General features: G+C 38.3%; 1 protein-coding gene across 5 annotated transcripts in view; it reads left to right on the top strand.

Annotated features, from left to right (window-relative positions):
- The window catches only part of AMPH (amphiphysin), a 284,998-nt gene that overhangs the window by 124,680 nt on the left and 137,108 nt on the right, over positions 1-23,210 (top strand). For all 5 annotated transcript variants that reach the window (XM_045828637.1, XM_045828635.1, XM_045828634.1 and 2 more), the window contains exon 2: positions 6,024-6,104. In XM_045828637.1, the coding sequence (XP_045684593.1) occupies positions 6,024-6,104 (81 nt within the window). The remainder of the gene's footprint in view (positions 1-6,023; positions 6,105-23,210) is intronic.

Here is a 23,210-nt window from a genome sequence, read left to right as displayed (position 1 = left end):
TTTGTCCAAAGAGGCATGTTAGAAAAGAGAGTTTGGCAACATTGGGAAAATGAGAAGGGTGATAATAATGGTATTAGTAGAATCTGATGGTTTGGCAAGGTAGCTTTTTAATCTCAGATAACACATTAAAATGTATAGAAAACAGAAGAGAAACAAGTTTTGTTATTGTAAGAAGACTTGTAATGGTTTTTGATGGATGGATTGAATATATGGAAATAAAGGCAAATAATTCAGCACCTGTGTCAAATACCACTCTCTATGACCACCTTAAAATTTTGATCTCTAGAGAAAAGTGGCATTTATATTTTAGGATTGTGTTATAGGCATCTATTTTTCTGGGTGGATCAGCCCATTGGCACTGTCTTTGTGAGGAGACACTATGCAGACTGGGTGGGGCAGTAAGTACTAGGTTTGAATCTGGGCTCTGCTACTTGCAAAGGGAATGATTCTTGGCAAGTTTAAGGACCTCTCTGAGTCTCAGTTCATTCATGTGTAAAATAGAGATGAGCAAGCTGCAGTGAGGATCAGCTGAAATCATAGACACAAAGTTCCTAATGTAGTGAATAACATGGAGAAAGTTCTCAAGATGGATCTGGAGAGCATTATGCTAAGTGAAATAAGCCAGGCAGTAAAGGACAAATACCATATGATCTCACCTATAAGTGGAACATAATCAACAAAACAAACAAGCAAACAAAATATAACCAGAAACATTGAAATAAAGAACAAACTGACAGTAATCAGAGAAGAGGAGTGAGAGGGTTAATGGGAGAAAACAGGGGAAGGTCCATCAAGGAACATGTATAAAGGACACATGGACAAAGCCAAAGGAGGTAGGTTCAAGAGTGGGAGGCATGAATGGGTGGGGCGAGGGCCTGGTGGGGTGAAAATAGAAACAACTGTACTTGAATAATAATAATAATTTTTTTTAAAAAGTTAGATCCCTTCCTGTGTCTGTCCCATGCCTTTCTCATCTCTCCTCTGTGGCTGCTGGCCTGAGGAAGCTGACGTCAAGGTGTGGATATACTATACCTCCAGGAGTTCTGGATTTTTTCCTATTTTCTTAGAAGAGAAAGCATGAACTTATGGTGTCATCTAAATAATCCTTTTACCTCTATTTACATGCAGAATCAGTTTTTGTCATGTTATTTTAGTTATACTGTACAGTTGCTAGGAATGAAAAGCAAGGACTCATGATTTCAAATTTAAATAATGGACTTTAAGCAAGGTGTCTGCAAAAGATCCCCTCCACTGTTGTAAATGTGCAGTCTAGGAGATATGCCTTCCTTAGGGTAGGGTAGGCTGTAGGGATTTTGGATGAGAATGAGAAAAATAGTTTGATGCATAAATCCTATGGGTTTCCCATGAGAAGGAGAAGACTATAGATGATGGTGACAGAGGTATCAGACCTCAGAATGGGGATTTTCTTGAGGGTATTCAACAAGCCACTTACTGTGTGATCCAAAAAAAGTATCATATAGGAATGTTTTGAGAACTGAAGAGGTAACATGTAAATTACTTTTGCAGTTTTAGGCATATACTAGATCCTCAGTTAATGTTGTTTGTTTTTTTTTTCCCTCCACTCACTGCAACAGGAGTTCCTTTTCACTAACATATAAAGTTGTAGAACTGAGCTGTTGCTGCTTCCTCATGAAAGTTTGATAGCCTCCCCTGGCCTTTGTGAACTGCTACCATTAGATAAGGTATTGCTGGATCTCAATGACTTACTTGATCTAGAGAAATTAAAAATTAATGAATAAGTAGATTTTAAGAATTAGGAAAAACTTCATGTGGTAAATACTGGTTTTCTTTCCCATGACACTTTAGTTTTTCTGCATGTTTCTGGTGGGAGGTCATTTGGAAGACCTAACTTTAAAAAAAAAAAGGAAAACAGAAGCACTTAGAATAAAAAAATGGGAGTAGGTTGAAGGGGGTCTTTTAACAAGGCCAGGAATCCTTATGTCATTGAATTTTACTTCTCTTGCAAGTAGCCTGTGAAATTTTGCTTTGCCCCATCTTTCTTATTACAATGCTAATAAAAATAATAGCAATAATATCTTACATTTGCACAGCACTAAGAAGTTGATCCTGTTGTTAAAGTATAATTTTTCAAAAGTTAAAAACAAGATTTTCATGTAAACATGAAATAAACATGTGCCATAAATTTTATTCATTTCATTAATTAATGAGGTATCCAGTAAGATGGTGGTAAAAAAAGAATATTTATTATTCCATACCTGAGTGAATATGTGGAATCATGGAATCTAATGCACAAATTGGACTAATGAACAAAATAGAAATAGACTCATGGATAGAAAGCAGGATGATAGCTATAGGGAGGGTTTAGAGGGCAGAGGAGGGGATCAAGCCAAAGGGAGAAAGTCCTCATGGACATGGACAACAATGTGGTAATTGTAGGGGGTGGGAGAGGAGAATAAGGGGGATTAATGGTCATGGAAAAAATACAATAAAGATATTATTTAAAAAACTGATTCAAAATATATTTGAAGAGCTAGGTATTTGTGTGACTGTTTAATAAAGGGATTTTAGAATAAGATTCCTGAATTAGATTCCAAACTGGTTATTGTCCTGCAGGATCATAAGCTATAACCTTTTGGGTTTACCTTTCCATTGAATGGAAACTGTTTGCATATCTTACAAAAATCTTCAGGTTAACCTCTGTCTCTATGGGGCTGTAAATAGCCCAGTTGATAGGAAGTCCATCAGAAGTGCCAGTCCAGCACTGCATGAAAAAGGACTCCCAGGGATCTCTTTTGTCTCTTCCTAAGTTTTAAGTGGCTTTTCTCACTCTGTCTTTGTATTGAAAGGCATAATTAAAACTTGTTAATTTGTACAAGGTTATATCTTTGATTTTAGGAAACAAACTAGCATGATCTATGTATAAAACCTAGCCACAGAAAGTGGTTTGTGTGAGTATATGTTTTAATGCCCAAATATTTTTTAGATATATTTTATTGATTATGTTATTACAGTTGTCCCATTTCCCCCCTTCATTCCCCTCCACCCTGCACAACCCCTCCCACCCACATTTCCCCCTTTAGTTCATGTCCATGTGTCATACTTATAAGTTCTTTGGCTTCTACATTTCTCATACTACTCTTACCCTCCCCCTGGCTATTTCTACCTACCATCTATGCTATTTGTTCTCTGTGCCTTTACCCACCCTCTCCTCCTCCCACTCCCCTGTTGCTAACCCTCCATGTGATCTCCATTTCTGTGGTTCTGTTCCTGTTCTAGTTGTTTGCTTAGTTTGTTTTTGTTTTTGTTTTAGGTGTAGTTGTTAATAATTGTGAGTTTGCTATAATTTTATTGTACATGTTTTTTATCTTCTTTTTCCTAGATAAGTCCCTTTAACATTTCATATAATAAGGGCTTGGTGATGATGAACTCCTTTAACTTGACCTGATCTGGGAAGCACTTTATCTGCCCTTCCATGCTAAATGGAAGCTTTACTGGATAGAGCAATCTTGGATGTAGGTCCTTGCCATTCATGACTTGGAATACTTCTTTCCAGCTCCTTCTTGCCTGTAAGGTCTCTTTTGAGAAATCAGCTGACAGTCTGATGGGAACTCCTTTGTAGCTAACTGTCTCCTTATCTCTTGCTGCTTTTAAGATTCTCTCCTTATCTTTCATCTTGGGTAATGTAATTATGATGTGCCTTGGTGTGTTCCTCCCTGAGTCCAACTTCTTTGGGACTCTCTAAGTTTCCTGGACTTCCTGGAAACTTCCTTATATTTCCTTTGCCAGATTGGGGAAGTTCTCCTGTATTATTTGTTCAAATAATGTTTCCACTTGTTGCTCTTCCTCTTCCCTTTCTGGTATTCCTATAATTCAGATGTTGGAATGTTTGAAGATATCCTGGAGGTTCCTAAACCTCTCCTCATTTTTTTGAATTCTTATTTCTTCATTCTTTTCTGATTGGATGTTTCTTTCTTCTGTCTGGTCCACTCCATTGATTTGAGTCCCAGTTTCCTCCCCATCACTATTGGCTCCCTGTACATTTTCCTTTATTTCACTTTTCATAGCCTTCATTTTTTCATCTAATTTGAGACCAAATTCAGCCAATTCTGTGAGCATCCTGATTACCAGTGTTTGAACTGTGCGTCTGATAAGTTGTCTATCTCTTCGTCACTTAGTTATATTTTTTCTGGAGCTTTGATCTATTCTTTCATTTGGGCCACTTTTTTTGGTCTCAGCATGCTTGTTATGTAGTGAGGGGCAGAGCCTTAGGTGTTGACCAGGGCGGTCAACCCATGTGGCTGGGTTGTGACACTGTATGTGGAGGAGGGGTCGGAGAGGGAATAATGGTGCTTGCTCTGCTCTTTGTGAGGTTTCAGTCACTTCCCCCACTTCCCACAATCAAATTGGGCGCTTCTGGTGCTGACCATGTGGGTGTGTTTGTGTACATTTTCGGACCCTGTTGGTCTCTCCAATGAACTCTCCTGTGAGGCTGGGAGTTTCTCCCAGCACCTCAACCCCCATAGGTATTCTCAATTGGTGTTTTGACACTTTATTTCCCCATACTGGGACCCCCAGTTGTGCTGTTTGTCTTGTTCCCCAGTTTTGCCTGGTTTATCTGCGCATGAATGTGGAACCATTTGGTCCTCCAGCCACCTTGTGTGCTGGGCCCCTCCACAATCCGCCACCTCACTGGGTCCACCAGCTGCTGCCTTGCGCTCCTGGGGTCCGCCAGCCACCACTTTGCTGCAACCCCTCTTCGCCTGGCTGCCCCACTTTTTCCCTCTTACTGGTCTGGATGAATATGTCTACTTTAATTCCTTGGTTGTCAGACTTCCATACAGTTCAATTTTCTGTTGGTACTGGTTGTTTTTTGTTTCTAAATTGTTGTTGTCCTTATTTTGTTGTTGTGCGAGTAGACACACTGTGTCTACCTATGCCTCCATCATGGCCAGGAGTCCTAATGCCTAAATGTTTACATTTCATAAAAAAGTATTTTGTAATGTCATAGGGTGTATGTATTTTGAGAAGGCAATGTTTATGGAGTTTTTATATTCTTGACTAAGTTGGTATTTTAGAAATGAGATATGGCAATATTGAATAGTGAATCCAGTTGTTGCTCTCAGAATCCTTCTGCTCTGTACCAAAGTAACTTTTTGCTATATCTCTGAGAATTAATTTTCCTAATACCAGTCCTATGCTGTAGGAAAACTATACTACTCCTGCTCAGTCCCACAGTGCATAATGATTTTTCTAGTGATCTTGGCTACTTCTTTGGCTGGAATATAGTCTGTCATGTTTCTGTCTGCTGGACTTTCCAGCACAATTTGAAAACCTCCACAGTGCATTTCCTAACTTCAACTCTGAGGGGTATTGTTAACAAAACTTTGCAACCGCTCATGTTACTTTTGACAGATTGTCTTGTTATTTATGAGTCTGCCTTGTCTATTCCACTAGATTACACATTTCTTAAGCTTAAGTGCTGAGGCCTTGTTTTATTTGTTTTTGCATTTCTGGATGGCCAGTACTTAGCATGGGGCCTTGTGTAATCCAGTGCCCTTTTGAGTATTTATTCAGTTGAAGGGAATATTATTGTAGAAGATGGTGGGAGAGAACTTACCATGTGCCTGACTCCAATAATACCATTCCTATGAAATAGTTTACTACTTTAGTCAGATCATTTTGGATCACTGTTTAACAAAAAGTTGAGTACCTATTATGCATCAAGCATTGTGCCAAATACTTTGATGGAAATGATAAGGTGTAGCTTTTGTCTTTAAGTCCTGCGTGGCCTGCTGGAGGAAAATAATAAATAAATGCAACCTACCATGACACTTGCTCAAGGTCACATAGACTGTGAGCAGTGGGACTATAACTAAAATCCAAGTATGCTGAGCTCCAAGGCCACCAAGCTAAAAGATGCTTCTAGAACAGAAAAACTAGCTGGGCTAAGATAGACTTCTCAGAGGAGCAAAACAGCCTTGTTCTGCCGATTATGTGAAACTGTTACTAAATCAAACCATTTTGTCTTATTTGCAAACTAGGTCCTTCAGAAGCTTGGGAAAGCTGATGAGACAAAAGATGAACAGTTTGAAGAATATGTCCAGAACTTCAAACGGCAGGAGGTAAGTGCATTTCCCTAGTCTCTGGAGTAGGAAATGGTTTGACTGTGTTTGTGCTTTCATATATAACTAAAATGCTTTAAAGTTGAACAAAGAACTTCATGAATGTTAGCTTGAGGGTAATGCTTGCTAGGTCTGTAGACTTACCTGTAGACAATTCCTTCAGTTGCTGCGTGCTTCAAGATCATGCATTCTGAGTGGTGATTATATCTCCTCCACTAGGGTGAAAATTTGTTGTTGTTTTTTTTTTCTCTTTTTATTTTTAAATATATTTTATTGACAATGCTATTACAGTTGTCCCTTTTTTCTCCTCTTTATTCTCTTCTGCCCTCTACTCCCCCCTCCCACCATCATTCCCCCACCTTAGTTCATGTCCATGGGTCGTACATATTAGTTCTTTGGCTTCTCTACTTCCCATACTATTCTTAACCTCCCCCTGTCTATTTTGTACCTATCATTTATGCTTCTTATTCCCTATACCTTTTCCCTCAATCTCCCACCATGCCCTCCCTGCTGATAACCCTCCAGTGATTTATTTCTGTGAATCTGTTCTGGTTCTAGTTGTTTGATTAGTTCTTTTTTTTTTTTCCAGGTTTGATTGTTGACAGTTGTGAGTTTGTTGTCATTTTACTGTTCATATTTTTTATCTCCTTTTTCTTAGATAAGTACTTTTAACATTTCATATAATAAGGGCTTAGTGATGATGAACTCCTTGAACTTGATCTTATGTAGGAAGCACTTTATCTGTCCTTCCAATCTAAATCATAGCTTTCCTAGGTAGAGTAATCTTGGATGTAGGTCCTTGCGTTTTATGACTTCAAACACTTCTTTCCAGCTACTGCTTGCCTGCAAGATTTCTTTTGAGAAATCAGCTGATAGCCTTATGGGCACTCCTTTATAGGTAACTGTCTCTTTTTCTCTTACTGTTTTTAACATTCTCTTTTTCTTGGGTAACTTAACGATGATGTGCCTTGGTGTGTTCCTCTTTGGGTCCAACTTCTTTGGTACTCTCTGGGATTCCTGGAATTCCTGGAAATCTATTTCCTTTGCCAGATTGGAGAAGTTTTCCTTCATTATTTGTTTAAATAAATTTTCCATTTCTTGCTCTAATCTTCTCCTTCTGGCACCCCTATAATTCAGATATTGGGATATTTAAAGTTGTCCCAAAGGTTCCTAAGCTTCTCTTCATTTTTTTTTGAATTCTTGTTCTTCATTCTCTTCCAATTGGATGTTTATTTCTTCCTTTTTTTTCCCAAATAATTGATTTGAGTACCGGTTTCCTTCTTGTCACTCTTGATTCCCTGAATATTTTGCTTTATTCCACTTTGATCTTATGTAGGAAGCACTTTATCTGTCCTTCCAATCTAAATCATAGCTTTCCTGGGTAGAGTAATCTTGGATGTAGGTCCTTGCGTTTTATGACTTCAAACACTTCTTTCCAGCTACTGCTTGCCTGCAAGATTTCTTTTGAGAAATCAGCTGATAGCCTTATGGGCACTCCTTTATAGGTAACTGTCTCTTTTTCTCTTATTGTTTTTAACATTCTCTTTTTCTTGGGTAACTTAACGATGATGTGCCTTGGTGTGTTCCTCTTTGGGTCCAACTTCTTTGGTACTCTCTGGGATTCCTGGAATTCCTGGAAGTCTATTTCCTTTGCCAGATTGGAGAAGTTTTCCTTCATTATTTGTTCAAATAAGTTTTCAATTTCTTGCTGTTGTTCTTCTCCTTTTGGCACCCCTATAATTCGGATGTTGGAATGTGTAAAGTTGTCCCAGAGGTTCTTAAGCTTCTCTTCATTTTTTTTTGAATTCTTGTTTCTTTATTTTGTTCTGATTGGATGTTTATTTCTTCCCTTTGTTCCAAATTGTTGATTTGAGTCATAGTTTCCTTCCTGTCACTGTTGGCTCCCTGAATATTTTGCTTTATTTCACTTTGGGTTGTTTTCTATTCTTCTTTCATTTTTTGACCAAGCTCAATCAGTTCTGTGAACTTCTTGATTACCAGTGTTTTGAATTCCACATCAGGTAGGTTGGCTATCTCCTCATCGCTTAGCTCTTTTTCTGGAGTTTTGCTCTGTTCTTTCATTTGGGCCATATTTCTTTGTCTAGGCACATCTGTTAAGTTGTAAGGGGGTGGGCCTTAGGTATTTTCCAGGGCAGGGCAACCCTCTTTGCTGCACTGTGTTGCTGTCTCTGGGGAACGGGTCAGAGAGGGAACAATACAGCTTGCTTGCTGGGCTCTAGCCCCACTTTCCAACAAACTTTTGTGTGAGTCTGTGAGTTTCTCCCACCATGGCAACCCCTGCTGTAGTCCACAGTCAGCTCTGAGTCTCAGTTTCCCATTCACCCACCCCCACCTGCAACGTCCACTGCCTTGCCCCAGCTTCTCTCTATCTACCCATCTGCCTGCCTCCCTCCTATTGGTCTGGTTGACTGTTTCTTTAATTCCTTGGTTGTCAGAGTTCCATGCAGTTTGATTTTCTGGCACTTCTGGTTGTTTATTGTGTTTAGATTGGTTGTTATTCTCCTTTTGGTTGTGTGAGGAAGCAAAGGGTTTCTACCTGCGCCTCCCTCTTGGCCAGAACTCTTACAGGTGTACTATTTATACAACATATTCCCCCTGTTCTTTTTTTTTCTTTTTAAATTATAGATTTACAATTTTTGTTAGTTTTTGCTGTATAATCCCATGATTAGACATTTATGTAACTTATGATCATCCTGATAAATCTAGTACCCATCTGACTCCGTACAGTTATTAAAATAAAAAATAAAAAATTGTTTACATCCCCATGACTATTCTGTAACTACCAATATGTACTTCTAAATCCCTTCACATTTCCACCCCCAACCCTTATCCCATCTGACAGTCATCAAAATGTTCTCTGTATCTATGAGTCTGTTTCTGTTCTGCTTGTTTGTTTATTTTGGTTTTTTAGATTCCACATATAGGTGAAATTATATGGCATTTGTCTTTCTCTGACCTGTTTCACTTAGCATAATACGCTCGAGGTCTATCCATGTCTTTGCAGATAGCAAGATTTCATTCTTTTTAAATGGTTGAGTCATATTCCATTGTATAAATGCACCACTTCTTTATCCATTCATCTACTGATGAACACTTAGGTTGCTTCCATATCCTGGCTATTGTAAATAATGCTGCAATGAACATATGGATGTATATGGCTTTTTGATTTATTGTTTTGGATTTCTTTGGATAAATATCTGTTGCGCGTGGGTCACCGGCTAGCAGTGACCACGGCACACTGTGGATGGCTCGACAATACGCGAGAAAAAACACACATGCACAGAGACAAACCAGTTTCTGTGGGGAAGTAGGGACAGAATGGCCACCCCCCCTAGTGGGGGGCGCGCTGATCCACCGTCCATACCTGCTTTTATTAGGCTCATGCTACATAATAACTCAGGTAACGTACAATACTCATTAGGGGGAAGTAAGGAACATATAAAACAAAGAACTCTGCCGGTCTATTGAGTTGGGGGGTCAAAGAGCTGTAAGGCTGAGGAACAAACTAGCTTCCTCCTAAGACCCTCCTCATTCAACTAAGAGCATTCTTGGACAAAGAAGGTTTCACAGTAATTTACATGTTCTTTCTTAGGCCCGATCACCCCGGGAAATCCGCACTTCCCAGTACCGAGCTGCACTTCCCCGTCATTGTTTCAGGCTTAGGTGGAGCGCGGGAACTAAAGCCACCGAGAGATAAGGAGATTTTCTTCCGGACGCTGAGAACTCAGACTTTGTCAAAGCCGAGGAGTGAGGGTCCATCACCCCCTTTTGCTGCAGCCCCCCCCAAGTCCTTCTTTGGGGGGCCTCCCAAAGTGATCGTGCCTGGCTTGGGTTGTTCCCTCGTGGGGAATCTTACCCGTCTTTGGCTAACCGACTAAGCTTTTTTGGGGGTTCGGCAGCAGAAACAGCATTACTGCCAGGGAGATAAGCTTTTATCTCCTTGCCGGCTTACGGTTCCAAGGGCGTTCCCTTAGCCTTAGCCTAGGCGGGGGTCTCAGTTTCTGATACCAGTCAGGGCGGTTCCCAACAAATATCCAGAAGTGGAATTGCTTGGTCCTTCTTTGTCTCTTGTTATAGCCTTTGTTTTAAAGTCTATTTTGCTTAGTGTAAGTATTGCTACCCCAACATCTTTTCTTGTTTGTTTTCATTTGCATGAAATATCTTTTTCCATCCTTCTACTTTCAGTCCATAGGTGTCTTTACATCTGAAGTGAGTCTCTTGTAGACATCATATGTAAGGCTCTTGCTTTATTATTAGTTTAGCCACCATATGCCTTTTAAAGAGAGCATATAATTCATTTTCATTTTAAGTAATTTTTTAGTGCTTTATGTTGCTTTTTAAAATTTATTTATTTTTCATTTTTTTAAAGTTACTTTATTGTTGTTCAATTACGATTGTCTGCATTTCCCCACTACCACTCCCCACCATCCCAGCCAGACCCACCTCCCTCCCTTGCTTCCACATTCCCCCTTGGTTTTGTCCATGTGTCCTTTATAGTAGTTCCTGAAATCCCCCCATTGTCTCCTCCCCCCTCGACTCTGGCTGTTGTTAAATGTAACAACATTTAACAACATTCTTAAGAACAACATTCTTAATTTTAATGTCTCTGGTTATATTTTGTTTGCTTTTTTCTTTTGTTGATTATGTTCCAGTTAAAGGTCAGATCATATGGTATTTGTCCCTCACTGCCTGGCTCATTTCACTTAGCATAATGCTCTCCAGTTCTATCTATGCTGTTGTAAAGGGTAGGAGCTCCTTTCTCTCTGCTGTGTAGAATTCTATTGTGTAAATGTACCATAGTTTTTTGATCCACTTATTTACAGATGGGCACTTAGGTACCTTCCAGCACTTGGCTATTGTAAATTGTACTGCTATGAACATTGGGGTGCATAGGTTCTTTTGGATTGCTGTTTCAGGGTTCTTAGGGTACAATACCAGCAGTGGAATTACTGGGTGAAAAGGCAGTTCCATTTTTAGTTTTCTGAAGAAATTCTATGCTGTTTTCCAAAGTGGCTACATCAGTTTGCATTCCCACCAACAGTGCACTAGGGTTCCCTTTTCTCCACAACCTCTCCAACACTTGTTTGTTGATTTGTTTATGATGGCCATTCTGACTGGTGTGAAGTGGTATCTTGTTGTGGTTTTAATTTGGATCTCTCTGATGGCTAGTGATGCTGAGCATTTTTTCATATGTCTCTGGATCCTCTGTATGTCCTTCTTGGAGATATGTCTGTTCAAGTCTTTTTCCCATTTTTTTATTGGGTTGCTTGCATTCTTAGAGTGGAGTCATGTCAGTTCTTTGTATATTTTGGAGATTAAACCCTTGTCCAAGGTACCATTGGCAAATATGTTTTCCCATATAGTTTGTTATCTTTTTATTTTAATGCTGTTTTCTTTAGCCATGCAGAAGCTTTTTAATTTCATGGGGTCCCATTTGTTTATTCTTTCCTTTATGCCCCTTGCTTTAGGGGACAAATCAGTGAAGATGTTGCTGCATGGAATGTCTGAGATATTCTTGCCGATGTTTTCCTCTAGGCCTTTTATGGTGTCATGACTTATATTTAAGTCTCTTATCCACCTTGAATTTATTTTTGTGTATGGTGTAAGTTGATGATGAGTTTCATTTTTTTGCATATAGCTGTCCAGATCTCCCACCACCATTTGTTGAAGAGCCTATTTTTACTTCATTTTATGCTTCTGCCCCCTTTGTCAAATATTATTTGACCATGGAGACTTGGGATTATTTCTGGGCTCTCTGTTCTGTTCCATGTGTCTATCTGTCTGTTTTTATGCCAGTACCAGGCTGTTTTGATTGCAGTGACCTTTAATACAGTTTGATATCCAGTATTGTGATCCCTCCTGCTTTGTTTTTCTTCCTCAAAATTGTTGCAGCTCTTCGGGGTCATTATATGGAAATGTATATTCCATATACATTTCTGAAATGTTTGTTCTATATCTGTGAAATATGCCATGGTACTTTAATAGGGATTGCATTGAATCTATAAATTGCTTTGGGTAGTATGGACATTTTGATGATGTTATGCTTCCAATCCATGAGCATGGTACATACTTCCGTTCTTTTGTGTCTTCCTTAATTACTTTCTTCAATGTTGTGTAGTTTTTTGAATATAGGACTTTTACCTCCTTGGTTAGGTTTATTCCTAGGTACTTTATTTTTCTTGTTCCTATATCAAATGGGATTTTGTTCCTGATTTCTGTTTCTGATATTTCATTGTTGGTGTACAAAAATGCCTTTGATGTCTGAACACTGACTTTGTGTCCTGCTGTTTCACCAAGTTCATTTATTAGGTCTAGTAGTTTTTTGGTGTAGTCTATAGGAGTTTGTATGTACACTATCATGTCATCTGCAAACAATGACAGTTTTACTTCCTCCTTTCCAATTTGGATGCCTTTTATTTCTTTTTCTTGTCTGATTGCTGTGGCTAGGACTTCCAGTACTATGTTGAACAGGGTGGTGAAAGTGAGCATCCTTGTTTTGTTCCTGATCTTAGTGGGAAAACTCTAAGTTTTTGTTCATTGAGTATGATGTTGGCTGTAGGTCTCTCATATGTGGTTTTTAATCATACTGAGGAATGCTCTCTCTATTCCCACTTTGATAAGTGTTTTTATCATAAATGGGTGCTGCACCTTATCAAATGCTCTTTCCGCATCTATTGATATGATCATATGATTTTTGTCTTTGTTTTGTTTTTGTGGTATATTATGTTTATTGATTTGCGATTATTGTAACATCCTTGTATCCCTGTGATGAATCCCACTTGATCATGGTGTATGATCTTTTTAATGTATTGCTGAATGCGGTTTGCCAATATTTTGTTGAGGATTTTAACATCTATGTTCATCAGTAATATTGGCATGAAGTTTTCTTTCTTTGTTGTTTTTTTATCTGGTTTTGGGATGAAGATGATGCTGGCTTCATAAAAAAAGTTTGGAAGACTTGCATGTTCTTGAATTTTTTGTAATAATCTGTGGAGGATGGGGGTTAGCTCTTCCTTAAATGCTTTGTAAAATTCTCCTGTGAAACCACCAGGGAATTTGTGTGTTGGAAGCTTTTTAATTACTGTTTCAGTATCATCAGCGTTATTGGTCTGTTCAAGGTTACTGCTTCTTCTTCACTGAGTTTTGGAAGATTATGTGTTTCTAGAAATTCATCCATTTTACCTAAGTTTTCAAATTTCTTGGCATATAGTTCTTCGTAGTAATCTTGTAGTCCTTTGTATTTCTGTGGTATCAGTTGTAATCTCTCCTCTTTCATTTCTGATTTTGTTTATTTGGGTCCTCTCTCTTTTTTTTCTTGATGAGCTTGCTTAAAGGGTTGTTGATTTTGTTTATCTTTTTAAAGAATTAGCTCTTTGATTCATTGATCCTTAGAATTGTGCCTTTAGTCTCTGTGTCATTTAATTCTGGTCTGATCTTGGTTATTTCCTTCCTTCTGCTTGCCCTGGACTGTCTTTGTTGTTGTTCCTTGAGTTCTTGTAGAGGTAGAGTTAGGTTGTTTATTTGAAATGTTTCTATCTTTTCTGGTAGGCCTGTATCACTATGAACTTCCCTCTCAAGACTGCCTTCACTGTGTCCCTTAGGTTTTGGATTGTTGTGTGTTCATTTTCATTTGCTTCCAGAAACTTTTTGATGTCTTCCCTAATTTCATTTTTGATCCATTCATTGTTTAATAGCATGCCATTCAATCTCCATGAGTTTGAGTGTTTTTTTTTGTTTTGTTTTTTTACCTTGAGGTTGGTTTCTAGTTTCAGTTCTTTTTTGTTGGAGAAAATGCCTGGGATGATTTCAATTTTCTTGATTTTGTTGAGGTTTGTTTTGTGTCCCATCATGTGGTCTATCTTTGAAAATGTTTCATGTGCATTTGAAAAGAATGTGTATTTAGCTTCTTTGGGAATGAAAGGTTTTGTATATATCAGTTAAGCCTATTTCATCTAGAGCATTGTTCAATGCCACAATATCTTTGATGCTATTTTGTTTGGAAGATCTGTCCATTTTTTACAGTGTTATGTTAAAATCCCTTACTATATAATTGTGTTGCTGTCAATATCTTTCTTGAAGTCCTTCAAGATTTTCTTTATGTATTTAGGTGCTCCTGTGTTGCGTACATATATATTTACAATATTTATGTCTTCTTGGTGGATTCTTCCCTTGAGTATTATGAAGTGACCTTTTGGATCTCTTCTTATGGCCCTTTTTTTTTCCAATTCTATTTTGTCTGATATGAGTATTGCTACCCTGGCTTTTTTATTTCCTGGCTATTTTCTTGGGATATTTGTTTCCAGCCCTTCACTTTCAGTCTGTGTAGGTCTTTTGGACTGATGTGGGTCTCTTGTAGGCAGCATATGTGTGGGTCATGTTTTCTTATTCATTCAGCTATTCTATGTCTTTTGATTGGAGCATTTATTCCATTTATGTTTAAGGTTATTATTGATAGGTTCTTATTAATTGCCATTTTTTGTACCTATGTTTCTCTCTCACTGTTTTTCTTCCTGTTTGTAAAGCAGACCCTGTAGCAGCTCTTGCAGAGCTAGTTTGGAGGAGGTATATTCTTTTAGGCTTCTTTTGTCTGGGAAGCTCCTCATTTGGTCTTCCATTTTTAATTGATATCCTTGCTGGATAAAGTAGTCTTGGTTGCAGGCCTCTGGTTCTCATTACTTGGAGTATTTCTTGCCATTCCCTTCTGGGTTGGAGTGTTTCCATTGAGAAGTCAGCTTCTAGTCTGATCTGGGCTTCTCTTGTATGTTACTTCCTGTTTTCCCCTTGCTGTCTTTAAGATTCTCTCTTTGTCTTGGTATTTTGCCGTTTTAATTATGATGTGTCTTGAAGTGGGCCTCATTGGGTTCCTCTTGATTGGGACTGTCTGTGTTTCCTGGATTTGTGTGATTTTTTCTGTCATCAAATTAGGGAAGTTTTCCATCATGACTTTTTCAAAAATGTTTTCTATCCCATGCTCTTCTTCTCCTTCTGGTATCCCTATTATACGGATATTATTACATTTCACGTTGTCCTGCATTAATTTAACCCCTCTTCATTCTTTCTGAGCCTCTTTTCCTTTTCTTGCTCTTTCTGGGTGTTTTTTTCCTACTGTGTCCTCCAACTCACTTATACGATTGTCTGTCATGAAGCCTGCTTTTGATTGCTTGTACTGTGTTCTTCAGTTAAGAAATTGTATTCTTCATTTTTTCTTGGCCTTTGTTGATAGTTTCTATTTCTTTTTTCATGTTGATATAGTTTTCAGTGAGTTTATTGTCGTTTTCCTGTAGTTTTTCATTATTCTCTGTGAGCCCATTGAGCTTCCTTATAACCATTGCTTTGAACTCAATATCTGATAGTTGACTTGCCTCTATTTCATTTAGCATTTTTTCTGAGTCTTCCTCTTTTCCTTTCATTTGGGGATCATTTCTTTGTCTTCCCATTGTTTGTGAAACTCTTCTTAGCCTCTGCTTTTTAAATTGATCTGTTCTGACTCCCTGGGTTTATTGTGTGAACTTCTATGGTAGAAGACCTGTGAGAATCAGTGGTGCAGTCTCCTTGATTTTCTGAACTTGCTACTCTTGGGCTGTCATTTATATTGGCTTTGTTTGTCTTTCGGTTTTGATTGTTGTTGGGATTGCTCTTTGGTGGGTCCTTCCCTCTAGCTGGTTAACTGAGGGTCACTCCATCCACCACGTCTTGTATTTCTTTGTGTAGGTATGGGCAGGTTGTGTTGAAGCTGGTTCTTCCATGTGTACAAGATTTTGAGGATTCCCTCTTGCTCTTGTTCACTTGTTTTTTCTGAGTAATTTCTGTACCATTTTGTTGTATTTCTAGATTGGTCCTGGGTTGAGTTAGTGTGGCTTCCACTTCCTCTTTCTCCTTCTTCTGTTGTTATGTGTTGATGGTTCCTTTGTTGGTGGGTCTCCTCTTCCACCAGGTATTCTGGTATTCACAGCTCCAACCTACTCATCTGATTTTTCAATGTCGTCTACAATTACAGGTCTCCAATCTTCATATATGCTGGGATACCATTGGCTGTTTGCTTTGTTCCTCAGAAGATTGGCTAAGTGTTTCACCTGTGCCCAGGGGGAAGTGGACTCTGCTCCTACATGTCTCACCACCATCTTTCTCAAGTCTCCCATTTTAAACAATTTTTGATAGCTTTGTATTTATTGCCAGTTTGTTTCTCATATCTTTGATTTGTTTTTGATGTTCTTTTCTTCCTCCTCTTCCTTTTCCTCCCTTCTCCTTTTCCTCCTTCCTCTTCTGTTTCTTCTCCTCTTCCTCCTCTTGCCCCCTTCTTTTCCCTCTCTTCTTCCTCCTTTTTTTCTTCTCTTTGTCTATTGTCTCCTCCTCCTTCTTCTTCTTCAAGAAGACCTTTTAATATTTCTTGTAAGACTAGTTTGTTGGTGATGAACTCCTTTATCTTTTTTTTCTGTCTGGGAAGATCTTTGTCTGTCCTTCAGTTCTAAACAATAGCCCTGTTGGGTAGACTAATCTTGGCTGTAGGTCCTTGCTTTTCATCTTTTTGAATATTTGTGCCAGTCCCTTCTGGCCTGCAAAGTTTCTTTTGAGAAATCAGCTGACAGTTTTATAGGAGCTCCCTTGCAGGCAACTAACTGTCTTTTTCTTGCAGCTTTGAAGATTCTTTCTCTTACTTTAATGTTTGGTATTTTAATTATGGTGTATCTTGGTGTGAGCCTTTTGGGGTTCATCTGCTTTGGGACTGTATGTGCTTCCTGCACTTGTATGTCTATTTCCTTCACCAAGTTAGGGAAGTTTTCAGTCATTATTTCTTCAGATAGGTTTTGAATTTTCTTGCTCTCTCTCTTCTCTTTCCAGCTCCCGCATGATGCAAATGTTGTTGTGCTTGAAGGTGTCTCTAGGCTTCTTACACTATCCTCATTTTTTATATTATTTTTTCTTTTTGTCATTCTGTTTGGTTGTTTTCTGCTTTCTTTTATTGTAAATTACTGATTTGATTATCTGTTTCATCTACTGCATTGTTGATTCCAATTTATTCTCTTTTTCAGTTAGTGTATAATCATTTTTGACTGATTGTTTTTTATGGTTTCTGTTTCCTTTTTTAGGTTGATCTTACTAAGTTTCTTGAGCAGTCTTATAATCCTTGTTTTTTGGTTTGTTTATAATCTTAATTTTAGTACATGTTTTTTGATTTTAGAGAGAAAGAAGGGGTGGGAGAGAGGGGAAGAGAAAGGAGGGAAGCAGAGAGATATGAGACAACAATATCCATTGGTTGCTTCATGTATGAACCCTGATCAAGGATTGTGCCTGCCACTTAGTGGTATGTACTGGATGATGTGCCAGCTGAGCCATCTGGCTAGGGCTATAATCTTTGTTTTGAGCCCTGTATCTGGTAGTTTGCTTGCCTCTATTTCATTTAGTTCTTTTTGTGTATATTTCTCCTTTTCTTTCATTTTGTACCTGTTTCTTTGTCTCCTCATTTTGGCTGATTTTTCCTGTGTTTGTTTCTATGTATTAAATAGAACTTCTATTTCTCCCATATTTGGTAGAGTGGCCTTATGTAGTAGGTGTCTTATTAGGGCCCAGGGTGCAGAATCCCCATTCACCAAGCTTGAGGTTTCAGGTTCACCTCCATGTAGGCTATGTGCACTGTCATGCTGTAGTTGAGTCTTGATTGCTGTTTGCATATCACTGGGAGAGATTGATCCCTAGACCAATTGGCTGCAAGGATTGGCTGTGACCACAGCAGAGATGGTGTTGTACAGGGTCCAACCCTATGGAACTGGACTTGCTTTATTGTTACTTTGGTACCTGCTGAGTCTATACCTTGATTGTATAGCTTGTAGAGGTGGTTGAGTTGTAATCTGGCATGGTCTGAAGCTGTTTACCAGGTGAACTGGCTTTGATGCCTCCCAAGAAGTAGAAGGTCAACCATTGCCTGTGGTCTGCCTGGAGCCACCTGCAGATGGGTGCTACTTGTGCTGCACTTGGAATTGCCGGGAGAGTCTAAGCTTTGAACCAAGCCTGTCTGCTGACAGTTCTGGGCCTGTGGCCACTTAACAAGAAGTATAGGGCATGCAGAGACCAGATGCTATTTATTTGAGAAATTTTATAAAAGTATGTAACATGAGCTTGTGTGGACTTGGAAGTTGTGTAAGCTCACAAGTTGGGTTAGGCAAGGTATCAGGGAATCACCAGGGAGGGGTGAACAGTGTTAATCAGGTTGATGGAGACTAAGATATGGTACCTGCCTGCAGGCTCTGTCAGGGAGGGTTTAGGAAAGAACAATGACCCCTTCTAGCACTTTTGTCTGGGGAAAGATGCCCTGCAGCTCTTGTCCGAATGTTAGGCAGTTCATCTCTACCACCATATATTCCTGGTGCTTTTTGGGCTGCTGCCCCAGCACTGGAGATCAAGGGGAATGGGTCTGAATAAGTCTGTATGCAGGCCCTTTAAGAGGCTTCAACAGCCCCTTATCTAATCTAGCCACAATTCCCTCTGATTTTCACAACCAGAAGTTATTGGGACTTCTCTTCCCAGCACCAGAACCCTGAGCTGGGTAATTCTGATGTAGGATTCGGATCCCTGGCTCTTTATGGGACACCTCCTCAGCTGAGATATCCCTCCTAATTTTTAGCCACCACTTGTGGGTGTGGGACCAGCCCATTCTGCATCTTTACCTCTTCTACTAATCTGGATGTGAATCTTTTTATGTCCTTAGTTATATGACTTCGGTTAAGCTAAATTTCAGGTATTCTTCCTGGTATCTGTTTTTAACTTTTATCTAACATTGACATTATTCTAGATCACATATTTAAGAAATCATTTGTTCAGGGCCAGGGGAAGGTAGAAAAAATATTTAAAATATGTTGATATAGGTATAGCAGGTCTTTTTAAGATCACAGTGGTCAAAGAATTTGAAATTCAGTGTCATGATAGTCATGACATTTAGTAAGGGTATATTAGTGAATGATCATTGGTAGACATCTTTTTAGCATAACAAACATGCTTTAATTTGGATCAGTGTTATCTTTGGGTCCTTTATGTAATGGAGAAGGCTATTAATGGGTGGGCATTAATCTAAAAATAAAAGGTCTTTAAAAGTGAGAGGCAATAAGCACTTATTGAGATCAGTTAGAATAGCTATTTAAGAAGATTGATTCAGGCCCAAATGATGTACTGATTAGGAGACAAAGGCAATGGGTATTTACAAGAAGGGGAAGGGGAACTACTACATAAGTAGATGAAAGACTTCGCTATTGGTTTAGACAATATAACATAGTGATAGTAATTCCAAACAGTATTTTTAATTTTATGCCCAGTGCTTAGAATTACTGATTTCCTCTTATCTTTGCAGACAGTTCTCTTGTAAGGTACACATTTGCTCAGGTACAGTCCAAAGGTTATTGTGCCCTGTTTTAACATTCCAAATATTTGAGGTATAAGATGCACAAGGCTGTTCTTCTGGCATGGCAGCTGCAGCTTCATTTTAATGTGGCTCCATTTATATTATTGTTTCCAAGGGAATATAAAGTGTTTTGATGCTGGATGAAGACCAATCAAGGTCTTAAGGGGACATGGCAGATAAGCAGGAGAGAATTTTGGTAATATTTTAGCAAAGAGTATGAAAGGGAAACTTCCACTGAAAGCCATGCCTCACATAAAATCTCTCCAAAAGAGAATGAACAGTCACAGATCAAGAAAGCAACATAGAAGTGGGATGGTTGATAACTTTTCTTTTCCTTGAAGGTAGTATAATAAAGTGAGACATGATTCATAGAGGGGTATGCTATACTTAAATTTGTACTTACCCCAAGAATCACTCTAACAATAACCTTTGCCATCTTAAAAAAGATGTCTGACTCCACACAAACATTTTAACGCAAATATCCCTTATCTTTTGCCTGGAGGAGTTCCCTAAGTTACCCTCTTAAGAATATGTATTTGCGTGACTTTGAGAAGGTTCTGCTTGGTTGGTCTTTGTCTTTATTGAGTCTTCTGCCCTGTCTGACACAAATTATTTATAGTTCCAAATGGCTTTGGGCTTCCTCTCACATTCAGAGCATTAAACCTGCCATTTTTTAAAAAGGTTTTGTTTCTTTATTTTTAGAGAGGGGAAGAGAGGCAGAAAGATAGGGAGAGACACATCGATATATGAGACAGACATCAATGGATTGCCTTCTGTATACCACCAACTGAGGACCTGGCCCACACCCAGGCATATGACCTGACTGGAATCAAACCAATGACCTTTTGGTTTTCAGGATGACACTCTACTCACTGAGCCACCCCAGACAGGGCTAAACCTTTCTTTAGCCATACTCTGATGTGCTCACACTGCCCCTTATAGTATATGGCAGATACAACCTATCACTTGTGCAATTGGCTTTTCTCTTTAGGTGTCACATAGAAGAGGCTGATTTGAATCAAGGTGTTCTGGTGTAACTAAAGGCAGAAAGAAAATTGGTGGAGTGAATAGTTCCTGATCTTTGTCTGATGATGTCATTTTGGGGCTGCTTGTTTCTACACTTGTCTTCTATTTCTGCCTTTGCAAATGTTTCCCTATAATTGAACTGCCCTATGCCTGACTGCCATCTTCGTCTGTTCAAGTTCCATCTTTCCGTAATGTTAACTTGCAAAATATCTCCTACCTGCTGTCTTTTCAGTCCCCTCAGTCAGGATTTCTTTCTCTACATACTCTAGAAGTACATTGTTTGTGTTTATCCAATAGCAATTGCCTCACTTTTTAATTAAATCACTTTTATTGTGATTCTATTATTTAGAAGTGTATCTATGCCTTCATTAGATTATAAAATACTGAAAGAAACATATCCTGTCTTCGTCATTTAATAATAATCTTTCATGCCTTCTAACACCTGCTAGGTGCTTAGTAAGTATATTCTTCCTTGTCAGACATATTTTCTGTATTCATACTTTGTCTTGGATAGGCTTCCTCACTTAATATAATATCAAAGCTTCTCTTCCTTTTATCTATTTACTACTTTGATCCTAACTTTTGGCAGTAAAATGTCCCTTGGAGAATGTATAACATGGCCTAGACTTGATTTTAACATTATAGGGACTATATAGGGGCTTCGGCCCCTCCCTGGTTTACAAAGCTGCCCATTTCCATGCTTCTTCATATCTATCTTCTGGCACTTACAGTATTTATAATATTTGGGTTTTTTTACAGACTTTACTGACTTGATATAATAAGTAATTTTAATTATGCAGAAGAATGTTTTTCAGTCCTTAGATCCTGATTATGTTGTCTAATTTGTAGAGTTTTAAGATAACATGTTTGTAGAAGCTCATTTTTCTCTCTTAGGATAATATTTTTAATAGAGAATTAATATATTATATATAATTGATAACAGCTAATTGCTTCTGAGAAACTTCTGAGAGAATTGTGAGTCTCCTTGTCTGAATTTATGCTGGATTCCCATTAGAGTTTCAATGTAGCAATCCTAAAATATTCTATGGAAGAATTTTGCATATGTCTGTGTCTCTGAAATTAAAGTAAATTTAATAGTTTTGGCTATCTATAGTTTCAATGAGAATTCTATAATTTTGCAAACCATCTTTTTTAAGAAGATTTTACTCATTTATTTTTAGACACAGGGGTAGGGTAGGAGAAAGAGAGGCAGAGAAACATCAACATGTGGTTGCCTCTTTCATGCCCCCTAATGGGGACCTGGCCCACAATCCAGGCATATGCCCTGACTGGGAATTGAACCAGCAGCCCTTTGCTTCACAAGCAGGTGCTCAGTCTGCTGAGCCACACCAGCCAGGGTTGAAAACCATCTTAATGAGGAAATATTTCACGACACTTCAAGTGTTTCTCTTCTAGAAGGGACCCCCTATAGTCTCAGCAATTTTGGAGAGAAGAGCAAAGTTGGAAGAATCATTCTACCTGATGTCAAACTATACTATAAGGCCATAGTAAAGAAAACATCATGGTACTGGCACAAGAACAGGCATATAAATCAATGGAGCAGAATAGAGAGCAAAGAAATAAACACATGCCTTTACGGTCAATTAACATTCAACAAAGGAGGCAAGAACATATAAGGGTTAAAGACTGTTTATTCAATAAATGGTGTTGGAGAAATTGGACAAATCATGCAAAAAAAATAAAATAAAACAAGATCACCAACTTCTACCATACATGAGAATAAACTCAAAATACATTAAAGACTTAAATGTAAGATGTGTAACCATAAAAACCCTAGAAGGAAACATAGGCAGTAACATCTCAGACCTTTTGTATACTAATATTTTAGCCAATGTATCTCCTTAGACAAGAGAAACAAAGGAAAAATAAACAAATGGGACTACATCAAACTAAAAAGCTTTTGCATAGCAAAGGAAACCACCTACAAAATGAAAAGGGGACCATTGAATGGGAGAATATATTTGCCAATGATACATCAGATAAAGGGTTGATTTCCAAAATATATAAATAACTTATATAACTCAACAGTAAGAAGATAAACAATCCAATTAAAAAATTTGTAAAGGACATGAATACACACTTCTCCAAATAGGATATACAGAGGGCCAATAGACATATGGAAAAATGCTCAACATCATTAATCATTGGAGAGATGCAAATTAAAACCACCATGAGATGCCACTTCATGCCTGTCAAAATGTCTATCATCAATAAATTAACAAACAAGTGCTAGTGAGGATGTGGAGAAAAGGTGCACTATTGGTGGGAATACAGATTGGTGTAGCCACTGTGGAAAATAGTATGGAGTTTCCTCAAAATATTAAAAATGGAACTGATTTTGACCCAGTAGTCTCACTTCTGGGAATATATCTGAAGAAACTCAGAACACTAATTCCAAAGAATATGTGCATCCATATGTTCCTTGCAGCATTATTTACAATAACTGAGATTTGGAAGCAGCCCAAGTAGTAGGTGAGTGGATAAAAAGGCTGTGGTACATTTACACAATGGAATACTACTAGGCCATAAAAAGAAGGAAATTTTAGCTTTGCAACTGTGTGGATAGACTTGGAGATTATTATGCTAAGTAAAATAAGCCAGTAAGAGGAAGCAAAATACTATATGATCTCAATTATATGTGTAATCTA

The sequence above is a fragment of the Phyllostomus hastatus genome, unplaced genomic scaffold, assembly GCF_019186645.2.
Source record: "Phyllostomus hastatus isolate PE091 unplaced genomic scaffold, TTU_PhHast_1.1 phas_scaffold_78, whole genome shotgun sequence".
Taxonomy (NCBI): domain Eukaryota; kingdom Metazoa; phylum Chordata; class Mammalia; order Chiroptera; family Phyllostomidae; genus Phyllostomus; species Phyllostomus hastatus.
Note: the sequence above shows the minus strand (reverse complement) of the source record. Positions and strands in the feature narration are given on the sequence as shown.